The sequence below is a fragment of the Zeugodacus cucurbitae genome, chromosome 5, assembly GCF_028554725.1.
Source record: "Zeugodacus cucurbitae isolate PBARC_wt_2022May chromosome 5, idZeuCucr1.2, whole genome shotgun sequence".
Lineage (NCBI taxonomy): Eukaryota > Metazoa > Arthropoda > Insecta > Diptera > Tephritidae > Zeugodacus > Zeugodacus cucurbitae.
The window spans coordinates 38,583,908-38,603,010 of record NC_071670.1 but is presented as its reverse complement, the minus strand read 5'-3'; the positions used below and the strand labels follow the sequence as shown (position 1 = coordinate 38,603,010).

Sequence of the window (19,103 nt, the reverse complement as noted above, 5' to 3'; positions counted from 1 at the left end):
ATATATCAAAATGATCAGGGTGACGAGACGAGTCAAAATCCGAATGTATCTCTGTCCGTCCGTCCGTCCGTGCAACGGATAACTTGAGTAAAAATTGAGATATCTTGATGAAACTTGGAACACACGTTCCTTGGGACCGTGAGAGGTTTGCTTGGTTGGGCAAAATCGGACCACTGCCACGCCCACAAAATGGCGAAAACCGAAAACACATAAAGTGTCATAAATAAGCCATAAATAAAGTTATAAAAGTAAAGTTTGGAAAAGAGGATCGCACTAGGAAGGGGCATATTTGGATGTAATTTTTTTGGGAAAGTGGGCGTGGCCCCGCCCCCAAATCGGTTATTTGTATATAACTCGCAAACCAATAAAGCTATATAAACCAAACTTTCTGCAGTCAGTTCTCTTACGTACCCCACCACACTCCATGAAAATAGTTGAAATCGGATAATAACCACGCCCACCTCCCATGCAAAGGTTAGGTTGAAACTTACTAAAAGTGAGTTAGCTCAGTAACGAAAACGCCATAAACACTAAATTGCACATAAGAAATGGCAGATAGAAGCTGCACTCAGATTTGGAAAATGGGCTTGGCATCGCCCACTTATGGGTCAAAATATCTCAGGAACTACTCGACCGATTTCAATGAAACTTGGTTTGTAATAGTTTCCTTACATCCCAATGATATGTTGTGAGAATAGGCCAAATCGCTTCACAACCACGCTAACTTCCTATATACCAGAACTTTGAAGACGATCTGAATCGTTAACTTTACAATATATAAAGTAAGCACTAGTGAATATATCGATGCAGAACTTTGCACAAATACTACCTTTATAGTGTGGAAGCCCCATTCTAAAAATCGCCGAAATCGGACCATAGGTATCGAACATGAGGACCTCGATGATTCTAACCTAATATTAGGGTTTCCAACTTTCAGTGGACTTTATACAATATATATGATGAATATGTGGGTCAAATTGTGTATTATATAATATAAATAAAGTTAAATAAATAAATTGCGAGAGTATAAAATGTTCGGTTACACCCGAACTTAGCCTTTCCTTACTTGTTAATTTTGAAAAACCGACACAGGATTCGTAAACAGCAACCCCGAGAACCCCCGATTAACGAGTTTCAAGCGATTTCGATGGATTTTTCAAAAAAAAAAAAGCGTCCGCCATATTGGATCCACCATTTTGAAAAACTGACATCGGATTTGTAAATTGCAACCCCTAGAACCTCCGAGTAACGAGTTTCAAGCAATTCCGATGAATTTTGCAAAAACGCGTTCGCCATATTGGATCCACCATATTGAATTTTTAAAAACCAAAACCGTATTCGTAATCAGCGACCACAAAACGCCGAGTAATGATTTTCAAGCGATTCCGATGAATTTAAAAAAATGCAGTTCGCCATATTCTTTTTATTCAATTGTCAAAACCCTGATCTGATGGGATTAAATGGACCTCGGATTCAGCGACCCCAAAAACATAGGGTACACATAGTAAGACCTCGAGGTCAGCATCAAATTTTTTTTGTGTGGCTGTGTTATTTTTATTGTTTTTTCTATACTTCGTTTTCATTAATATGGAATTCATCCACTCATCTTTTTTTTTAAATCATTAATTTTTCAATACTGTGAAAACAAGCGTCTGATTATCAATAAATAATGATATTCAAAAAACCACTTGTTTCCATTGAAGATATCTCAATTGCAAAATCACTGTCTTTATACTCGTATACACAAAATAAAAAACGGCAAAAAATACAGATCTAGACAAGCGGCAAAGTTGAGTGCAAACAAAGCGCAGAAAATGCTAAATTCAATTTATTTTTCATGATGCTATCTCGCAACGAATAAATGCACATACGTCAGCTAGATTTATCGGAAATTAAAATCTCATTGAATGTGAATGGCAAGGCATGATACAAGTGCACAATCAAGTGGCCTTAATGCTGCGCTGAACACTATAATAAATGCGCGCAATGATTAATAAAAAATGCCATTAATATATAATGCAGAAAAATGTTGCCTACCTTTAGGCGGCAAGTGGAAATTTTGTACTGTTGCCTACCCTTAGGTGGCAAGTGGATATTTTTGTTTTGTTGCCTACCTTTAGGCGCCTAAAGTGACAATTTTGAATGAGTTTCTAAAATGCAGTATTCTAAAGCAATTTTTATATCTTATTTGCTGCAATCATTTAATTGTAGAAAGTGCTATCTAAGATGGTAAATACATATATCTCTCAGAAAGCATATTTGTAATTGTCCAAACTGTCTGCCTGCATGTCTTATAGTCATGACATGTAACAACATGACACTCACTTGTCTGCCCACGGCACACAACAACAATGTCTTTTGCAATAAAAATGCTTTGCAACTCAAGCGAGTACAAAAAAAATAAAAAATCACTTAATTCTAGAGCTATGCTGGCGCAATAAATAAGTTGCAGGCGTTGCCAAAGTAATGCATGACTCAAGAAATGTGTACGTGTGTGTGTGTGCTTGGAGAAGCTGCACTAGCGCCAGCTGGCAGTAAAAAGTTAGTTGCTTTTTTATGAATAACCACAGCACAAAGGTAGAGTGAAAATCATTAAACACAGTGAAGTAGTTAAATTTTGTACGCTTTCTAGTTGCCTGTCACGGCAGCCGGAAAGTTGGTTGCGCAAAACGTTGCCTACATACAGGCGCAAAGCGTTTACGCTTGATTGTTAGTGCGGCGACTACACTTTGTTGCGACTGTATTGCTTTCGTTTCGTATTGCTGCTGCCGACAGCAACAGTTCAATTTGAGCAACAAGCAGGGAGTGGTTTTTGAGGGGCGCTGTGGGGTAAGATGTTACATGAGGCAATAACAACACACAGCTGCACAGCCCCAAACTTTTCGCTCTTTACTTACTTAGTGTAAACTTATGTATTTACTTACTTACTTACTTACAACTTGCCCCTGGCAGGCTGACTGCATCGGCGCTTCGTTACATTACATTGCCCACCCGTCGCCGCACAAACACATTTGCTACATTCTAGACTAAACTTATTGCCAACTGTGGCAATAGTTTTTCTCTCAAACTTTTTATTGCGCACGCAAAATGTTGCAGAACTTTTCGTTTTTCCCTCCACTACTTTCTCTATTTCATTTCTTCAAAATTCCCACCTGTGCACTGCCAGAAACTTTCCCACATTCCTGTTGACGCACATACATACATACATATAGCTCCATATTAGAAGCGTATAGCGTGGTTTACGCCCGCAAGCTTGTAACTATCAACTTGCTATCAGTGTACAAGCAAAGCAACAACAAAAACCAGCTGACATTGTATATATTTATCGCTTTATATGGACATGTATGTGTCTCCTCCAGCCTTCATGTTGCAGGTTGCTGCAATTTTGATGAAAAATGTTTGTTGTTGCTTTTGTTGTTATTGCTGTTACTTGCGTTTGGCAAAATATTGCAACCACAAGTTGGCATTTTATCAAATCCACTGCTGCAGCTGCAACGTCAGCGCGCCGAGCCGTACTATGTATCATCAAAAGCAATAAAAAGTATTTCGAGTTCACCATGGCAACACTGCAGTCTACTTACAAGCGCACGCACACACGTACATATATCCACACATACTTAGATGTTCGTGCAACAGTGTGGCTTTGCAAGCAGCAGCTGCCAGCCATCAATTGCTTCCTTGTCGCTTTATCTTTACTATTTTCTTTCTAATTTAAACATATCTTTGTTGCTTCGTATTTGTATTTGTGCGGTTCCATTGCCGCTGTTTGTCGTGTTTTTGTTGCAGCCACTGTCTGTTGGCTGTCATGCCAATTGCATGTTGTACATACATATATACATAGCTGCCTAGTTGCATTAGATTAAAGTTCGCTCAGTTGTATTTCTGTTTATTCCCGTTGGTTTTTGTAGCTTTGGTCGTTTATAGATTAGATCTCTCCACATTTCAGTATACGGTTTGCTAAATCTAATAATATTTTTCTACAAAGGAAGTGAATCATTAAAGTTTAAATAATACTCGCAATTGATATATAATATCATCACTAAAATATCAAAAATTTATTCATACAAATCGCTGTATTGCCCACAAAAATGTCGAAAAATAAAGATTTGTAAAATCCACAAGCAAAATCTTTTATGTTTGAAATTGAGGATTACAAGGATATTGGGGAAAATTGTTAAAATTATTAAATTTTTCAAAATAAAACTCTAATTTTAGAAAAAGATTCATGTAAGACAGCATACTTCGACAAACTTAGATAAAATTTTCCAAACCAATCTCCAATTAAAAAAATTCAAAATTTCCAATCGAATTATAATATACTCTAATATATTAGAAAACGCTCCTTAAAGAAATTCTATTGTTTATTAGCTGATACTGATTTTTATTTTTGAGTATTTCATTAATTTGTGTAGTAACACTTTTTATTTATTTTTATTTTATTTGACCATTATACAATCCAATTGCAAAACATAATTAATTCGGCTGGAGAATATATTGATAATTACACTACCTATCTAATATATTAATAAAATATTAACTAATAACCTTTTCACACAGGAGCTGATTAATCAATTAACCGGCCTCTGCTCGTTTAAAACGCTGATTGAGATCTATTTACCATACAAAATAAAAATCTACATTAATTTTTGATTGAATTTTAATCAACTTGAAAATGAAATGCAACTCTGCCACAGATACTGTATTTGTTATTATATATACGCTTTTTGGCTGTGAGTTGTCGTTCACACTACGCGACGGTAGATGTCGCTGCTGGAAATAAGAAATAAAATAGCAATCAGTTGATGAAAGCAAAACAAAAATGTTTAACAGCTGATCGATTATCTCGGAGCCGGCAGTGCGAAGGACAAAAACTGGTTTCTCAATCAAAATGTTAATTGATCAGTTAATTTAGCTATGTGAAAATAATATAATAATATAATAATAATATATTAATATAATATTAACTAACTTTTGAAACTTCTGAAGTAGCAAAAGTCTAGTAAAAATTCGTTGCCTACATTTTGGCGGAATTATAAAAAGTTTACGGTCTAAAATCTGAATTCTAGATTTGATTTTGGAATCAAATACATTTTCCTTCCTTATCGTTCGTTATTAAATATAATTTCGTTTTATTTCCCTCTCGAACTTCTCTCCAATAATGAAGAAGCTGCATTGTCTATGTTGGCAACGATCTCGTTAATAAAGTTTATGGAATTGACAGATTGATAGAAAAGTGGACTTTTGTTCTCTAAAAGGGGTCAGAATAGCTCTTAATACAAGAATGTAAATTTATTGAATTTCCGACTTTACTTACTTACCGTACTTTTCGTCTCCATGGGCAATCAACGAAATATACATATATACATTTTTTATAATTTTTAGGGTATTTGTTAGGAAAATAATTTCTTTATATTTTAACTTAACTGTTCGGTCCTCACTGTAATCAGATTCTAAACAAATTCCTTCTTTATAAAAATTGTTACCATAAAATAGCTAAAGTTTTTGAAATTTGTTATTTTATATTTATAAGGAAATAAATTTTTATATTATATTACAACTTAGTAATAAAAACAAATTTTGTGTAACCAAATATAAATAGTAATTTAAATATATATTATTACAATAAAACTCATTTCATTCAGCTAAAAGCTTGTGGCAACCGAAAACAAACAAACTTGCTCTGGATTAAAGCGAAAAGTTATAATTTTCATTCCAATTAAATTACAAATGTAAACAGAGAATTTGTGCGACCACAGTGTGAGCAAGAGAAATTTATACATACACAATTCTGCTCTACATTTAATGAATGAATTTAAAGCTAACACATACATATATTCACACAAAAGCAGAAAATTAATTTTAATTACAGCCAAACTCACATCTAAACACATTCATATGTATTTGGAGCTTATTAAACGAATTATTTTTTCTACATTTTCTATTCAAATTAATTGCTTTGGCAGCTCAACTTAATAGCAACTGCTAAATTTTTTGTTGTTGTTTTATGCCAGCATTAACCAGATTTTGTTATTTATCTATTTACTATAGTTATTTTCACATTATACGCAATAATAGTGCATAATTAAGTAATCAACATTAGAAAAGAGCAACAAGCTAATGAATTTGAGTGGGGAACTGGTAGGTACTGCTGAAGTTGTTGAGAGCAGGGTAGTGAATAAAAACAGATAAAAAAGACTACATGTAGTTAGATATTTCGTAAAAAAACGAAATTGGAGAATTTCAGAAGCTAATAGCTACATATAATATACGTATGTAGTACATATAAGTATATGCAAGGACTCTATGAGCCACACTTGTGTTTAGTAAATAGAAAGTCAGTCAAAGGCATAATATGTAACAAAAAATATTTTCTCTTCTCTTTTTCTCTCGTTGACTTAATTTAGTAGTGGTCAAAAGCACCTGTGCACATATGTATTTGGTTATACATATGTATGTATGCATAGAAAACTATCGCCCACAATCACTGGCGACTACAATTTAATTAATTAGCTGCCTAGAATATGTACGACTTTAGGCACTGAAATGTTTACTTTCAGTTTAGTACTCATACACGCACACCCACACATCTCTTTATAAGCACTCACATGCCTTCAAGCACATCAGTATACATTTATATTCATTTGGTTTCATCTGTAGTATTTTTCCATTTTGCTTACTCACATACTCATAACTACATACATATAGGAATACATTCTCTTTCTATATCACATTTTTGTTTACTTATTTTCTGACTTGTAAATTAGTTGGTATTTTAATTAGCAAATAAACTAGTTGAGCGCATTAGCTTGAAATTAGCCTTCACATGTAAATATGTCGTTCAAATCCCCAATATTTTCGCACAAACACGTTTGTATACTCTCGTGTGTGTACTTAAAGTTACGCATACGCCCCGTCCAACGTGAAGGCGGCGCTGTTGGTGTCGATGGATTAATGTAATGTGGGCGGCGGCTGGGGAATTTATTTTTCTCGCAACTGAGTGGGGATAACAAATAAATAAATAAATACTAGGTTGTGTATCGCATACACTTTATCATATATAATTGTGTTTGCAAATATTTATGATTTGAATTATTTCTTTTTATAAAAAGTGTAAATATCTACTTTTTTTGTAGTTTTCGTAGTATTCTTTTATAATTTTTTTTTTTATTATAAATACACTAGCTTTTTACCCGCGGCTTCACCCGCAGTGGAGTCATTAAATAAGTATGAGAGATAAAGGGTAAGGGTATAATAATAGAAATGAGTCAATATGATAACTAAATTTGATTGTTTGGCTGAGATCAACAATTTTTAAAAATTACTACAGACAGAAGTTTCAACACTTTAATATATGCGTATTGAAATGCAACAACAAATGTTAAAATATATTTCACCGTAACACAAATAAATAGTTCTGAATTCTAACAATTTAAAAAAATAAAATACAAAGTATTAATTTTTTGTAGACAATGTTATAAGTTTTCCTGTCGCGTGCAAATATGTGCAAATTCCTGGCATTAGATACACGTAAACAGGCTACATAAAGTTGACCATGAGAGAAGCATGGGTTTTCTAAATGCACTCCTGCTAACTGTAATGTTTGTCCTTGTGCCTTGTTTATAGTAACAGCAAAGCTAAGCTTGACGGGAAACTGAATCCTTTTAAATTGGAATGGAAGGTCAGTGGGAATAATTGGTATCCGAGGTATTATAACACTATTTCCCTTACCGACACCTGTTAAAATAGTAGCACCAATTATGTTTTGTCCCAATTTTGTTATCCGAAGCTTTGTTCCATTACATAGCCGAGGAGCATCTAGATTTCGCATAAGCATTACTGGTACATTTAGTTTCAATTGAAGTTTATGTGACGGTACACCCGATAGTTCAAGTGAATTTAAATCTCCACAGGATATGAAGTACTTAGTTCCGTATCCATAATTGTATCCATTGACACATATTCCTTCATTTCTCCCTGAACCTCGTTTAAAATGTCAGTGTTGATCCTATTAACGATTTCGACATTTTTTATTCATTGAGCTAATAACAATCAATAGATGATTATGATATTCAATTGAAGGATCATATTGAAACCCAGTACCATTAAATTTCGGCGGCGCGTGGTCTGCATGTCTGCATTATGAATTCTTCTCGCCTGCGATTGTTCTGGTGTTTCTATCGCTCTTCTAGTTGTCTGCAGTGCAGCTTGTCTTTCTAAACGAACTCGTGCCTGAAGAGGCGTTTCAGCTGCTCTCAAAACTCTTTGTCGCTCTACTTGTTGTTGTCTTCTCAGCTCCGCGTGAGCCGAAGTTTCTTGATTTCGTGGCACGGGCCCGCGATGAATTTTTGGATAGACCAGATTTCCGCTTTCGAGGCATTTAAAAAAAAAGCAGAGTAAAAATTAACATCAGCGAGTAAGATCTAAAATAATAAAGTAGCAGCTAACCACAAAAATTACGGATAACCTCAAAAATTGTAATAGTTTTATACTGCATGTAACGACAGAAGAAAGTCACAATAAATATAGAAAAAATATAAACAGTTGAGATTATATTCAATTGAATTAGATATTTTCGTTACCGCCGGTAATACAATGGGACAGTATTACAGTATTCAGGGTTGAAACATAATGACTGTAAAACTTCATTACTGAAGTAGCTAAATTTGACGATTTTTTGACAAACAATTGTTTTATCTTTCGTAAAAAATTTTTTTTTTTAATATAAAGTACCCTATGTTGCTTCTAGTACCTTCAAGAGTATATGTACAAAGTTTCATGATGATCGGTTCATTAGTTTTTGCGTGAAAGCGTAACAAACAAACTTACATTCGCATTTATAATATTATAATAATTATAAGTAGAGATTCAACTGAATAACTTGGCCTTAAGAGTATGATTTATACCAATTTACTCGATGAATTTTGTTCAGAATATTTATTAATAATATTTATACAATTAAAACAAAGGATTTGTGCAATTCAACGCACTGCCAAATATTTATACTGATTTCATAAAAAAATATTGATTACTATTATACAAAGTAATAGTCATAAATTTGTTAATAACTTCTCTTACAAACATTTCTTAAAGAGTAGATATCTAACAGTCATATCGAATCGCTCTCAAACAGAAGCAATGAACATTGGTTGCTAACCTCAACTGTCCTTGAAAAAGTATGAATTGCATATTATTCAATAATTGATCATTAAAATTATATATAAAAAAACTAAAACTAAAACTAAACTAAAACTAGTTAATCAAAATATTAATTGAGTATTAATTGCATTTGTGTTCATACATGGACAATCTAGCTTACTCAATGAGTATTTGACAGCTGACAAAAAACACTTTTCGTTTGTTTTATAAAACAACTCTCAGGAAAAACCTCTCTTCGTAATAATACACTAGCCTCAGCATTGAAAGACTGAACTATTTCAGTCACAGTTTTAATGTTTTGCATATTGCATTTGCATAGCGCATACAACATTTAATAATCTGGAAATTTTTGTAATTTCATATATTCCTACTGCCACCAAGATAAGTATTTATCATAATTGATCTAACACTATCATCCAGGTTTCATTGGCCTTTAATTTATTTATATTGTAAATATAATTTTGAAAGCAAATTGTTTCGCTATAGCCACTCTAATTTTGTCAACCATTTTTTACTTAATTGCATTCCAACTCCCAATCTCTTTCTGCCTATAGTCGTATATAAATATTTTGACTATGCTAACTAATAGGCAATTACTTAATTTTCACTTTTATAAATAAATGAATGTCAATTAAGTGTTAAATTGTTGACATTTAATTAACACTCAGTTAAGATAACAGTGTGTTATAATACTAATAAAAATTAATTAATTAAGTAATTTGTTTTTATATCCGGTCGAGCAAATTTTACAAAATTATAGATTAACATGCTTTTTTAAGCGTATTTTATTAATGAAAAGGGTTTCTATCTACTGTGAGAAAATGTATTTATAATAATAATGAATTTTACCGTATACAATAACAGAATTAAGTTCGCGTGGCTTGCTCTCCATTCTAAATATCCAAAAAAAATATAAATTTTATATATTTCTTCAATTAGGAAAGTGAATAAAGAACAATTGTGCTACGAAACATTTTTAAACCGAACATTTTATTGCGAATAAATACAATTAACTAAGTGCTCATTAAAAATACACAAAAACAAAGCAAAAAACTCAAACTAATAAAATACTCCACGTAGTGTTTAGTGTGAACAAAATGCGACAGCGGCAATGATTGCCACACTATTCATCGTTTTTGCATTTATACGTGCGTTCCCCTGGCGGAGACGGCGACCACGTCCACTACAACTCCCACCAGCCGCGCCTAACCAGGCGTTACCACCGCCCTCAGCAACCACAACAGAGAAGACAAGCACCACCACAACAACCGAATCCCACCCAACCATAACAACAATAGTGCCAGCAACAACAAACGAATACGGTGAAAAACCACCGCCTACAACACCGCTCACCAATGGCAGCGCCGTGCCGCGTATACAACACGCGGACGTCACCACCAGCAGTAACGGCACTTATGATGCCGCCAAAACGGTAGTGTCCGGTGATGAGCTGGAGGAGACACCGCGACGCTCATCTGTGCTACAGACGCGCCGCAAATCCTCTAAATCGCTGAAATACCACGAAGTTACTTTCAGCGGCAGCGTTGGTGGCGGCGAGAGTGATGATAATGATCACGAAACACCACAGACACGCCGCAGCTCCCACCACAAACCGCACTATCACCACCACCAACATCACCAGCAGCAGCAGCAGCGACATCTGTTGCAGCATCAGCAAACGCTGACGGCCAATTCGCGTCCCACCTCACCGGATAGCCACAGTTCGGCGTCGCACTATCGCTCGCTGAGCAGCGGTCGTACGCGCACCTCCACCGATTATGAAACTGCCAGCAGTGAGTTATACAACAGCGCAAGATCGCAATTGGACACAACGGCGGAGTCAAGCGCTGGCCTTGGTGGCATTGATGCGGTGCATGCGTATGCTGTCGGCGGTACAAATGGTCAATTACCCGCGGCCACTAGTACCGTACGTAGTTTCGCTGGCGGGCGACGCTTTCCACCGCGACGCGCCGCCACACTCGCCACCGATACGCTGGGCACAGATGATGAGGGCGCTGCGACTGACGCACACGATGAGGATGGCGAGGATGCGGGCGATGATGATGATCACGATCCGGATTCATATGATCGCGAAACGGAGGAGTTCTACAGCAATATACAAGATGCTGTATGCCCCTCGGGTACGCGTAGTAAACGTTCATCGCTTTTCTCACGCTCCGATTCATCGGCCACAACAACATCGTCAAGTGGTGGTGGTACTTTTACGGGCGGCAAGCGACGTTCCACCGCCTCGATTTTATCGTCGTCGATGTGCTCCGATGTGATACCGATCGATAGACGTAGTTCGACTGCTACCGAGTACAGTGTACGTTCAGCGTCGGGTCAACGACGTTCTAGTGGACGTATACGCCGTTATATATCACGCATGACGATCGCCGGCGCGCGTCGACGCACCACTGGCAGGTAGTACGAATTTGTTATTATTTATTAATTTATTTCTTAGACACTGATCCTTGAAAACTCTTAAAAAAAATAAGTCTCCAATCGCCTCAGGATTTCAACACAGTTGCCTTCAATTTTTAGCAGGTTAACTGTACCATAAGTCTGACTGTTCCATAAAATTACAGATATGTAGAATTGGGTCCACAACTATAGTAATTTGACGTTTGAGTTAGCACTTTGCTCGATCTCCGGTCCTTTGGTATTACTTTTCGCTCTCTCATTAGGTGAGACAACTCAAAAATTATAAATATTAGCCTTGTAAGAACATCAATGGTCAAAGGTCAAATTCATATAAGGTTCAAATAAAGTTCAAGACTTTTCAAAATGTTCTATATAGAGTTCAACAGGATTATGTGATTGTTTATGTTTATATTAGCATCGTAAGAATGTCGAAGGTCAAAGGTCAAATTCAGATTGGGCTCAAATCAGATCTGTTATGTTCTTAAATACCTTTAACCGTTTAAAAAGTATAAATTCTTACTAAACGAATGAAATTGCGCCTAAAGGTAGGCCACACAATATGATGAAGTAGAGAATAGTTAACCCACGAAGCAGTTAATCCGAGTATATAGTGCGAAGTCACTCATATTTATGACTAACTGTCTGTAAACATTAATTTGAACCACTTGTAATCAGCACTAAATTGAAGTCATATGCCACAGAGACACTAAAAATTCAAAATTGCACATTCCTCCAAAGCGGTAATCAAGATAACCGCAAATTCCGTTATTTCGCACAATCAACACGCAAGTGATTGCCAAGTGAGCATAACTTATTTTCTTCGAAAGTTCTCACTTTCATGCGCTCAAGCGATTTCGCAGTTCAATACAGAGCTGCAAGGCGGCGCACAAAATGAAATTCGAAAAGTTCAAAAAGACATTACCTTAAGCATCCGCAGCATTTACAAAGTCATTCATGTGCGGCACAAATGGGCATCTAACGATGTTTGTGGCACATTGATTGCAATTTGCCAACACACACACACACACGCACACACGCTTTATTAACGCGCTGATGGTGCACTAATACAACATAACTTTCATATAAGTATGTATGTATGTGTGCGTGTTGTGCTGTTGTGTATTGAATTGAAAACAATTTAGGCGCAACATTTTCGCAAAGTGAAATTTACATACATTTAACAAGAAAGTTCTCACAAGCACACACACACATATGCGTTTCATTTATGCAGAAGGGCGTGAAAAAAATATATATTTACTAACTATATAAACTCTCATCCTAGTGTGTATGTGTGTGTGTGCTGGTGTTTGTCTAAGCATAAAATACAATTTATGCATAAAAGTTATGAAATATATAAACTTTTTTTTTATTCAGGTGACGCTAAGTGAAGTAACAGCCGCACCAAGCGAGTTAGAGTGAAAAAAGTGTGCGCTAACACATTGGAGTAAATATGTATGGTGGCATTGCGAAAACTTTAAATTAACAGCATTTATTGACTTTGCCCTTGTTTTTTCATATTACTTTAGAGTTTATATATGCACACACATGTTAGTCGAACAGAAGGGAATGGTATTTACAAATATTTTCCGTTTGACCTGTTGGCTCCGATTTTGCGCTACTATAGACTGTTTAACTTTATAAATTTGTTTTCTATAGCAGATGTACACAATTAAAATGGTGAGAATAGCGATCAAGAACGCAAAGTGTTTATACATATTTTTATTTCAGTTAGGAAATGCAATAGCAGAATATTTTTTATATCTCAATGGCAACCCAACATTTTTTTATTTAACATGAGATTATAAATCTATCTATCTACAAAAATTTACTGCTTTATATTTGTTTAACAACCGGGTTCACGATACAAATTTAAGTGAAAAATTATCTATTTCTGTTTCACCATTTGACTTAATTTTTATTCAAATGTTCTCGCTTTGCCATTTAAATATTGTTTAAATATTCTGTATAATGTTACTACGGTTACGGGTTTCTATCAGGTGATTTCCAATATTCTTTTCATTGTGACAAATAAATAAAAAAATTTGTTTACATAAATATGCTTTTATACTTTCTAACATTCACGCCTTTACATTTTTTGTATGTCAATTTTGAATAATGGTGAAAACCAGAAAACTTAAGTACAATGTTAAATAAAAAATGAAAAAATTTCGTCAAACTGGTTGTAAATGTTTTCACGTATTTTCTAAAACAAAAAGTATTTTTATTAACTCTCTCCATCTTTCGTTTTGATTATATTTATACAACAAACTATCTTGTTATAGGGATGCCATGTGAACGTTATTAAATTGCTAATAATAACAAAGAAATAATCCAGTATTTTATATAACCTCTGTGAATTGAGTAACAAGGTTGCCAACCTTTTTAACAGGAAAAAATATTTAAATATTCGATTATATACTGCCACTAAAAATAAGAGATTATAGCGACAAATTTATTTAGAAAGTTTTGCCACCTAAATTCGGTGTATTTTGGTTCAATTCTTGTATCTTCTTTGTTAGTCAATATAAGGTCATATTCAAAAAATTAGTATTAACTATGGGCACTATACATCACCAAAGTTTAACGATTTCCCGTAATACCAACCAAAGTTCTCTTAACGTGCCCTTCTTAACGCCTATAGGAAATAATTTAAAAGAATATTGCCACCTATATTTAAACTAAGCTTCAAAGGGTTGAGGTTTATAACTCTTACCTTTATCGCACTCTCATAAAGAAAGGGGTTACATGGGTTTCGTGGGTTAAAAAAATCGATTTTTTGTTTTTTGGCTTATTGATTTCTACAACACCTCAAAAATATTATCCTAAAGATACAGCCTTTGGAAGGTGTGCGCTCTAAGTCGTGTATTATTGTTACTCGAAACTTTAAACGTGTTTTTCTCGGAACCGTGTTTTCAAAGTCGGTTGTCAAATTTTCTCGAAAACTATTCAACCGATCTTGATGAAATTTTACACAGGTGTTCGAGATACAATTTACTCGTGCTTGAACAAAGGATTTATTTTATTTTTTTCAATTACAACTATTAAAAAACTGCTGTCAGGAGTTATGCTGACAATGCGGACGCACCTTTTTTCCGAGGGATCACCGGAAATGACGTCACAATTTTGAATTAAATAAATAATTTTTTACATAGAAACAAAATATTGAAAACATACACTTTTTTACTCGACAAAACCCATGTAATCCCTTAAGTGACCAACCTTTAAATGTTTCTCATTAATTTTGTGTAGGTGATGATTTGTAAGAAACACCAAATTAACAAAAAAGTCAAATCTCCGTTCAAAATAATTCAAAATGTATTTTTACAACAGACTATAAACTCTCTACCTTTTCTGACTAAATTTTGCTTGTATTGTATATATATTTGGCTTACTTTAAAAAACAAATTGTTCCCTCTTTCAAGTACTGAGGTACTGATATATATAATATTTGTTAAATTATTCTAGAAACAGTCATATTCTGATGCAGTTTTAACACTCCAACCACTCACTTCACTCAGTATAGCAAGATATCTGATACTTGTTAAAGCACCGTATATATACATGTGAATTCTCACCACACTAGGAATCTTTTTTCATCAATATTAAAAAAAAAAATCTTGTTAGACTCGCCACCTATTTCTGATATTAACTTTTTACTTGAAAAAAGAAAACAAAATTAATTATTGCATTTAATTATCTACATATTGGAATATATTTGACAAATACACTTTCATAAAATTAACTGAATAGTATTTAACAGCGTTGCCACCTAACATATTATTAAAATAATATACTCAGAAGTCAAATAAATAATTTGAGACCTTTCCAAAAACTATTACTTCAAATGTTTTTCATTAACTGTCTTATACTAAATCTTGACAATTTAATTCAATTCTCTCCAAACTATTTCAGAATTGAATAAATTACAATTAAGAAACTAGAGCAGTCAGATTATTGCCACTTTCTATTAAAACATACAAGTAATATAGAACTTATTTTTATTACACCAATTTCACAAAATAAATATGATTCACAAATATGCTAAAGTCTTACAAAAACTTACACAGCTGGCGACTACTTACGAGCCATGTCCCTCTTGCCACTGCAAGTGACGTTTCATCAATTTAAGGCTCAATGGCTTGATTTGCTCGAAAGCTCGCTGCAAAGGCACCGCTTCCTCTGTCCTTTCATTGGGTTTACAAGCGCGTGTGGCACGTCTCACTATTTGCATGGCAATTTCTTTACAAGCCAACCGTATTTCATCGCCCGTGAAATGCTCTGAGATGCGCACTAACAGCTCAATTTGTTCTTTAGAAACTGACAGCGTTATGGGCAGTTGCTTGCCGATGAGTATAGCGCGCTCTATAGGGTTCGGTAGTTGTACCAAAAGCTTCTTTTCGAAACGCCGCAGGAAGGCATCATCGATATCCCACGGCAGATTACTGCTCGCTAAAATAAATACACCACCCGTTTGCTGTTCCATGCCATCTAGCAGCTGCAACAGTTCATTTTTGAAACGTTTCGATGACTCGTGATCGCTCGGGCGGTCACGACGCGATGTTAGACCCTCGATTTCATCGAAGAAAATGACCGAAGGCGCATGCTTTTGTGCCATATGAAAGAGTATACGCATTATTTTCTCGGACTCACCGCGCCACTTCGACACCACCACACTGCTGGTCACATTGAAGAAGGTCACCTGATTGCGCGTTTCGGCGTAGAGTATTTTCGCGAGCAGCGTTTTACCGCTACCGGGTGGACCATGCAACAGCACCGACTTCCACGGACGCAACCCGTTCGCAAAGAGCTGCGGGTACTTGAGCGGTGTGAGCACGGCTTCCTTAACTACTTCCATGGCGCTCGCATTACCACACATATCCGTCCAGCTGAGTTTCAGTTCGTCACGCATTATTGTTGTTTTCACGAGCTCAGCCAAATTCTGCCAATCCTGCTGACTCAGCAGTCCATCAGCTGCGGTGCCAGTACCAGCCGGGTGTTCGATCTCTTGCAAACGTATAAGCGCTGCTGTGCGATTCTCATCGCCAACAATATTGGTGGTACTACTACTGGAAGTGGGCACTAAAGTGGTAGCGCTACCAATAGTGCTCAAGCTCTCCACTTTCTTCACAGTCAATTCTAAATCACCTGGATTTGACACTGGCTCGACTGGTGGCAGCTCAGCTTGCGTTGCACTCGTTGTGTGCGTCAGCGTGTTTTTTGTCTTCGATTTAGTTTTCGAACTCACCTCCACTTTCACGGTTGGCTTCAGCTTACGCACAATCTTCGGATACTTGCCGAATTTTAGGTGATAATAGCTAGCGTACTCCAAGTAAATGCTATCCAAATCGATATTGTCGCAAAGCTCATATTCCTCGGCTGGCAGTCGCGCTTCATTCTTTAACGCCTCAGCCGCCTGGTAGAAGCCGAAGTCGGCAAGAAACCGTTGTGTGAGAAATAACAAGTTTCGACGCCGCGCTGAGGCATTGCGTATATCGTCTTCTCGCATCATTTCTTTTTTTTTTTTCAAATGACAAAATATAGTTTAGTTTTATAACTGTTTACAAAAAATTTTAAATACTTTTTTTATTGAATTCAATATTTGACTTTTTTGAGTTTTTCTGTCAACTAAACTTTCTTTTTTGAAGCCGGCAGTGTTCAGAACTGCGTGTGAGTTGTTTGTTTGTTGTCAGTGTACTGTTTTACGGCTTTGTTATAAAACCGTTAGTTGCACATGGCAACCGAATAACAAAAAGTTACTACGGGCATGATGTCGGTATTACGCAGGTAACAGAAATAAACAAAATGCTCCACTTAAGGGTATCCCCCATTCTCCTTTTCAAATTTTGACGATTTTCAATGGACTGGTAAATGAACGTAAATGATTTTTTAGCGTGGTTACTTTGCATACACTTATTTGAAGACTTAAAAAAGAAGAAAAAAATGTTACATACTATTTTTGTTGTTGTAGGTTTTTGTGATCAAACAAAAGCCCTTCTCTTCAGTGGTGCATGTGATTTCCGCTCACTGGAATATCTGAAACTAAAAATTCCAATTGGATTAGAAATAGTTCATGTTGGCTCTGGTCTGAACTAACATTATTAATTTCGCACAAAACTTAACAAAATGGCGGACCTTTGAAATTTTTTTTTTGAAAATCGCCTTTTTTCCTTTAAAAGTTAGTTGGGACCAACTAACCACGGCCTAAAATTTCTGACTCTCGATCGCACGTGGTATACAAATTGAAGAGAGACAAATGTATTTATTTTTATTTATTGCTTCCTGGGCACAATGTAATGTATTCTTCCATAACCCCCTATACGTGTAGTATCTAGAACAATGGTTTAAGCTGAGTGTTGTTAGAGAACTGTAGAAAGCTGCTACCATTTTGATTTAATTAACACGTTTTCATAAGTTTCTCTCATTCTGGTTTCTCTGTCTCTCCCCCTCTCTGTCTGAGTGACCCTTAAGAGAGATATGTACTGAAAATCAGTTATAAATTCAGCACAAACTCAACACCTTTAGATCTTCTAGTATGAATACTAGTCATACAAAGCGATTTTCAAAATTTTTCGTCGCTTGAACAGAAATCGCTATTAAATATTTTAAATTCCATATTTTACTCAGTTTTTGACATTTAACAAAAGAGTTTCAAATCTTCAAACCATCTACGAATGGTTGATGGGTTTCATATGAAGCATTTTCAATGCAGTGCTTTGAGAAGAAATTTTTTGAAAAATATGCAAAGAATTATTTACAATTTCCTTCCACATATAACCAAATAATTCATATCTGTAACTAATTTAGTTTGAATTACGAAAATGTTGCTCTTTTTAACTATCTCTCTTTGAGTATTCTTTTTAATTTTTTTATTTCACTTTGTAAAGCACTTTTATGAATACGACATTTGGGACAAACAAGTAAATTTAACAAAAAAATTTATATCAAGAGTAAAAATATAAAATCAAACTAAATTTTAATTAACAAATAAATGGACTGATATTGAAAACTACATAAACCAAAAAGCAACTAAATAAAAGTAATAACGCATATGTTGAACAAACTCTCTTTAACTTTAACTTTAACCCAGTATAAAGTGCTGGTTCTCTTAAGTATGTACATAAATACACTTGTGATTGGTAAAATTTGTTGAATAAAAGTGGAAACATAAAACAGTAGTTGCCATATAGCGCATTTTGAAAAAATTAATAATAATTTCCAACTAGAAATTTTCGAAAATTTATATTTTCAGCTAGTTCTTTCAGATCTAAAAATTAACTAGTCCGAAAAGGCCCAGAGTTATGTCAGTTATCATATTTTTCAAAATTATTTAGGTAATTATTTTCACTGTAGAATTGATAGCTAGAAAAACTGAGGTTGCCAAACTAAACAAATTATGTTTAAATATTTATATTATTCATACAGTTGAATTTCCCTAACTCGAATCACCATAATCCACAAAAAAGTGCAAATTAGAGAGACTTGGAATTATGGAAGTTAATTTGTATAAGATTTGACTTCTATTG

The 19,103-nt window shown here is 35.0% G+C and overlaps 2 protein-coding genes across 18 annotated transcripts in view; one reads left to right on the top strand and one right to left on the bottom strand.

Annotated features, from left to right (window-relative positions):
• The window catches only part of LOC105212007 (cAMP-specific 3',5'-cyclic phosphodiesterase), a 332,058-nt gene that overhangs the window by 236,229 nt on the left and 76,726 nt on the right, over positions 1-19,103 (top strand). For 3 of the 17 annotated variants that reach the window (XM_054232130.1, XM_011183741.3, XM_011183742.3), the window contains exon 2: positions 10,096-11,580. The exons of the other annotated variants lie outside the window; for them this stretch is intronic. In XM_054232130.1, the coding sequence (XP_054088105.1) occupies positions 10,268-11,580 (1,313 nt within the window). In that variant the 5' untranslated portion in view covers positions 10,096-10,267. The remainder of the gene's footprint in view (positions 1-10,095; positions 11,581-19,103) is intronic. 17 annotated transcript variants of the gene reach the window in all.
• On the bottom strand, positions 15,562-17,268 carry LOC105212005 (katanin p60 ATPase-containing subunit A-like 2). The gene has a single exon (XM_011183736.3). The coding sequence runs from the start codon at positions 17,087-17,089 to the stop codon at positions 15,659-15,661; it is 1,431 nt and encodes a 476-aa protein (XP_011182038.2). The 5' UTR covers positions 17,090-17,268; the 3' UTR covers positions 15,562-15,658.

Bases quoted from the DNA above. Each gene is read 5' to 3' on its own strand.
- LOC105212005 (XM_011183736.3), bottom strand. From the start codon at position 17,089: ATGATGCGAGAAGACGATATACGCAATGCCTCAGCGCGGCGTCGAAAC.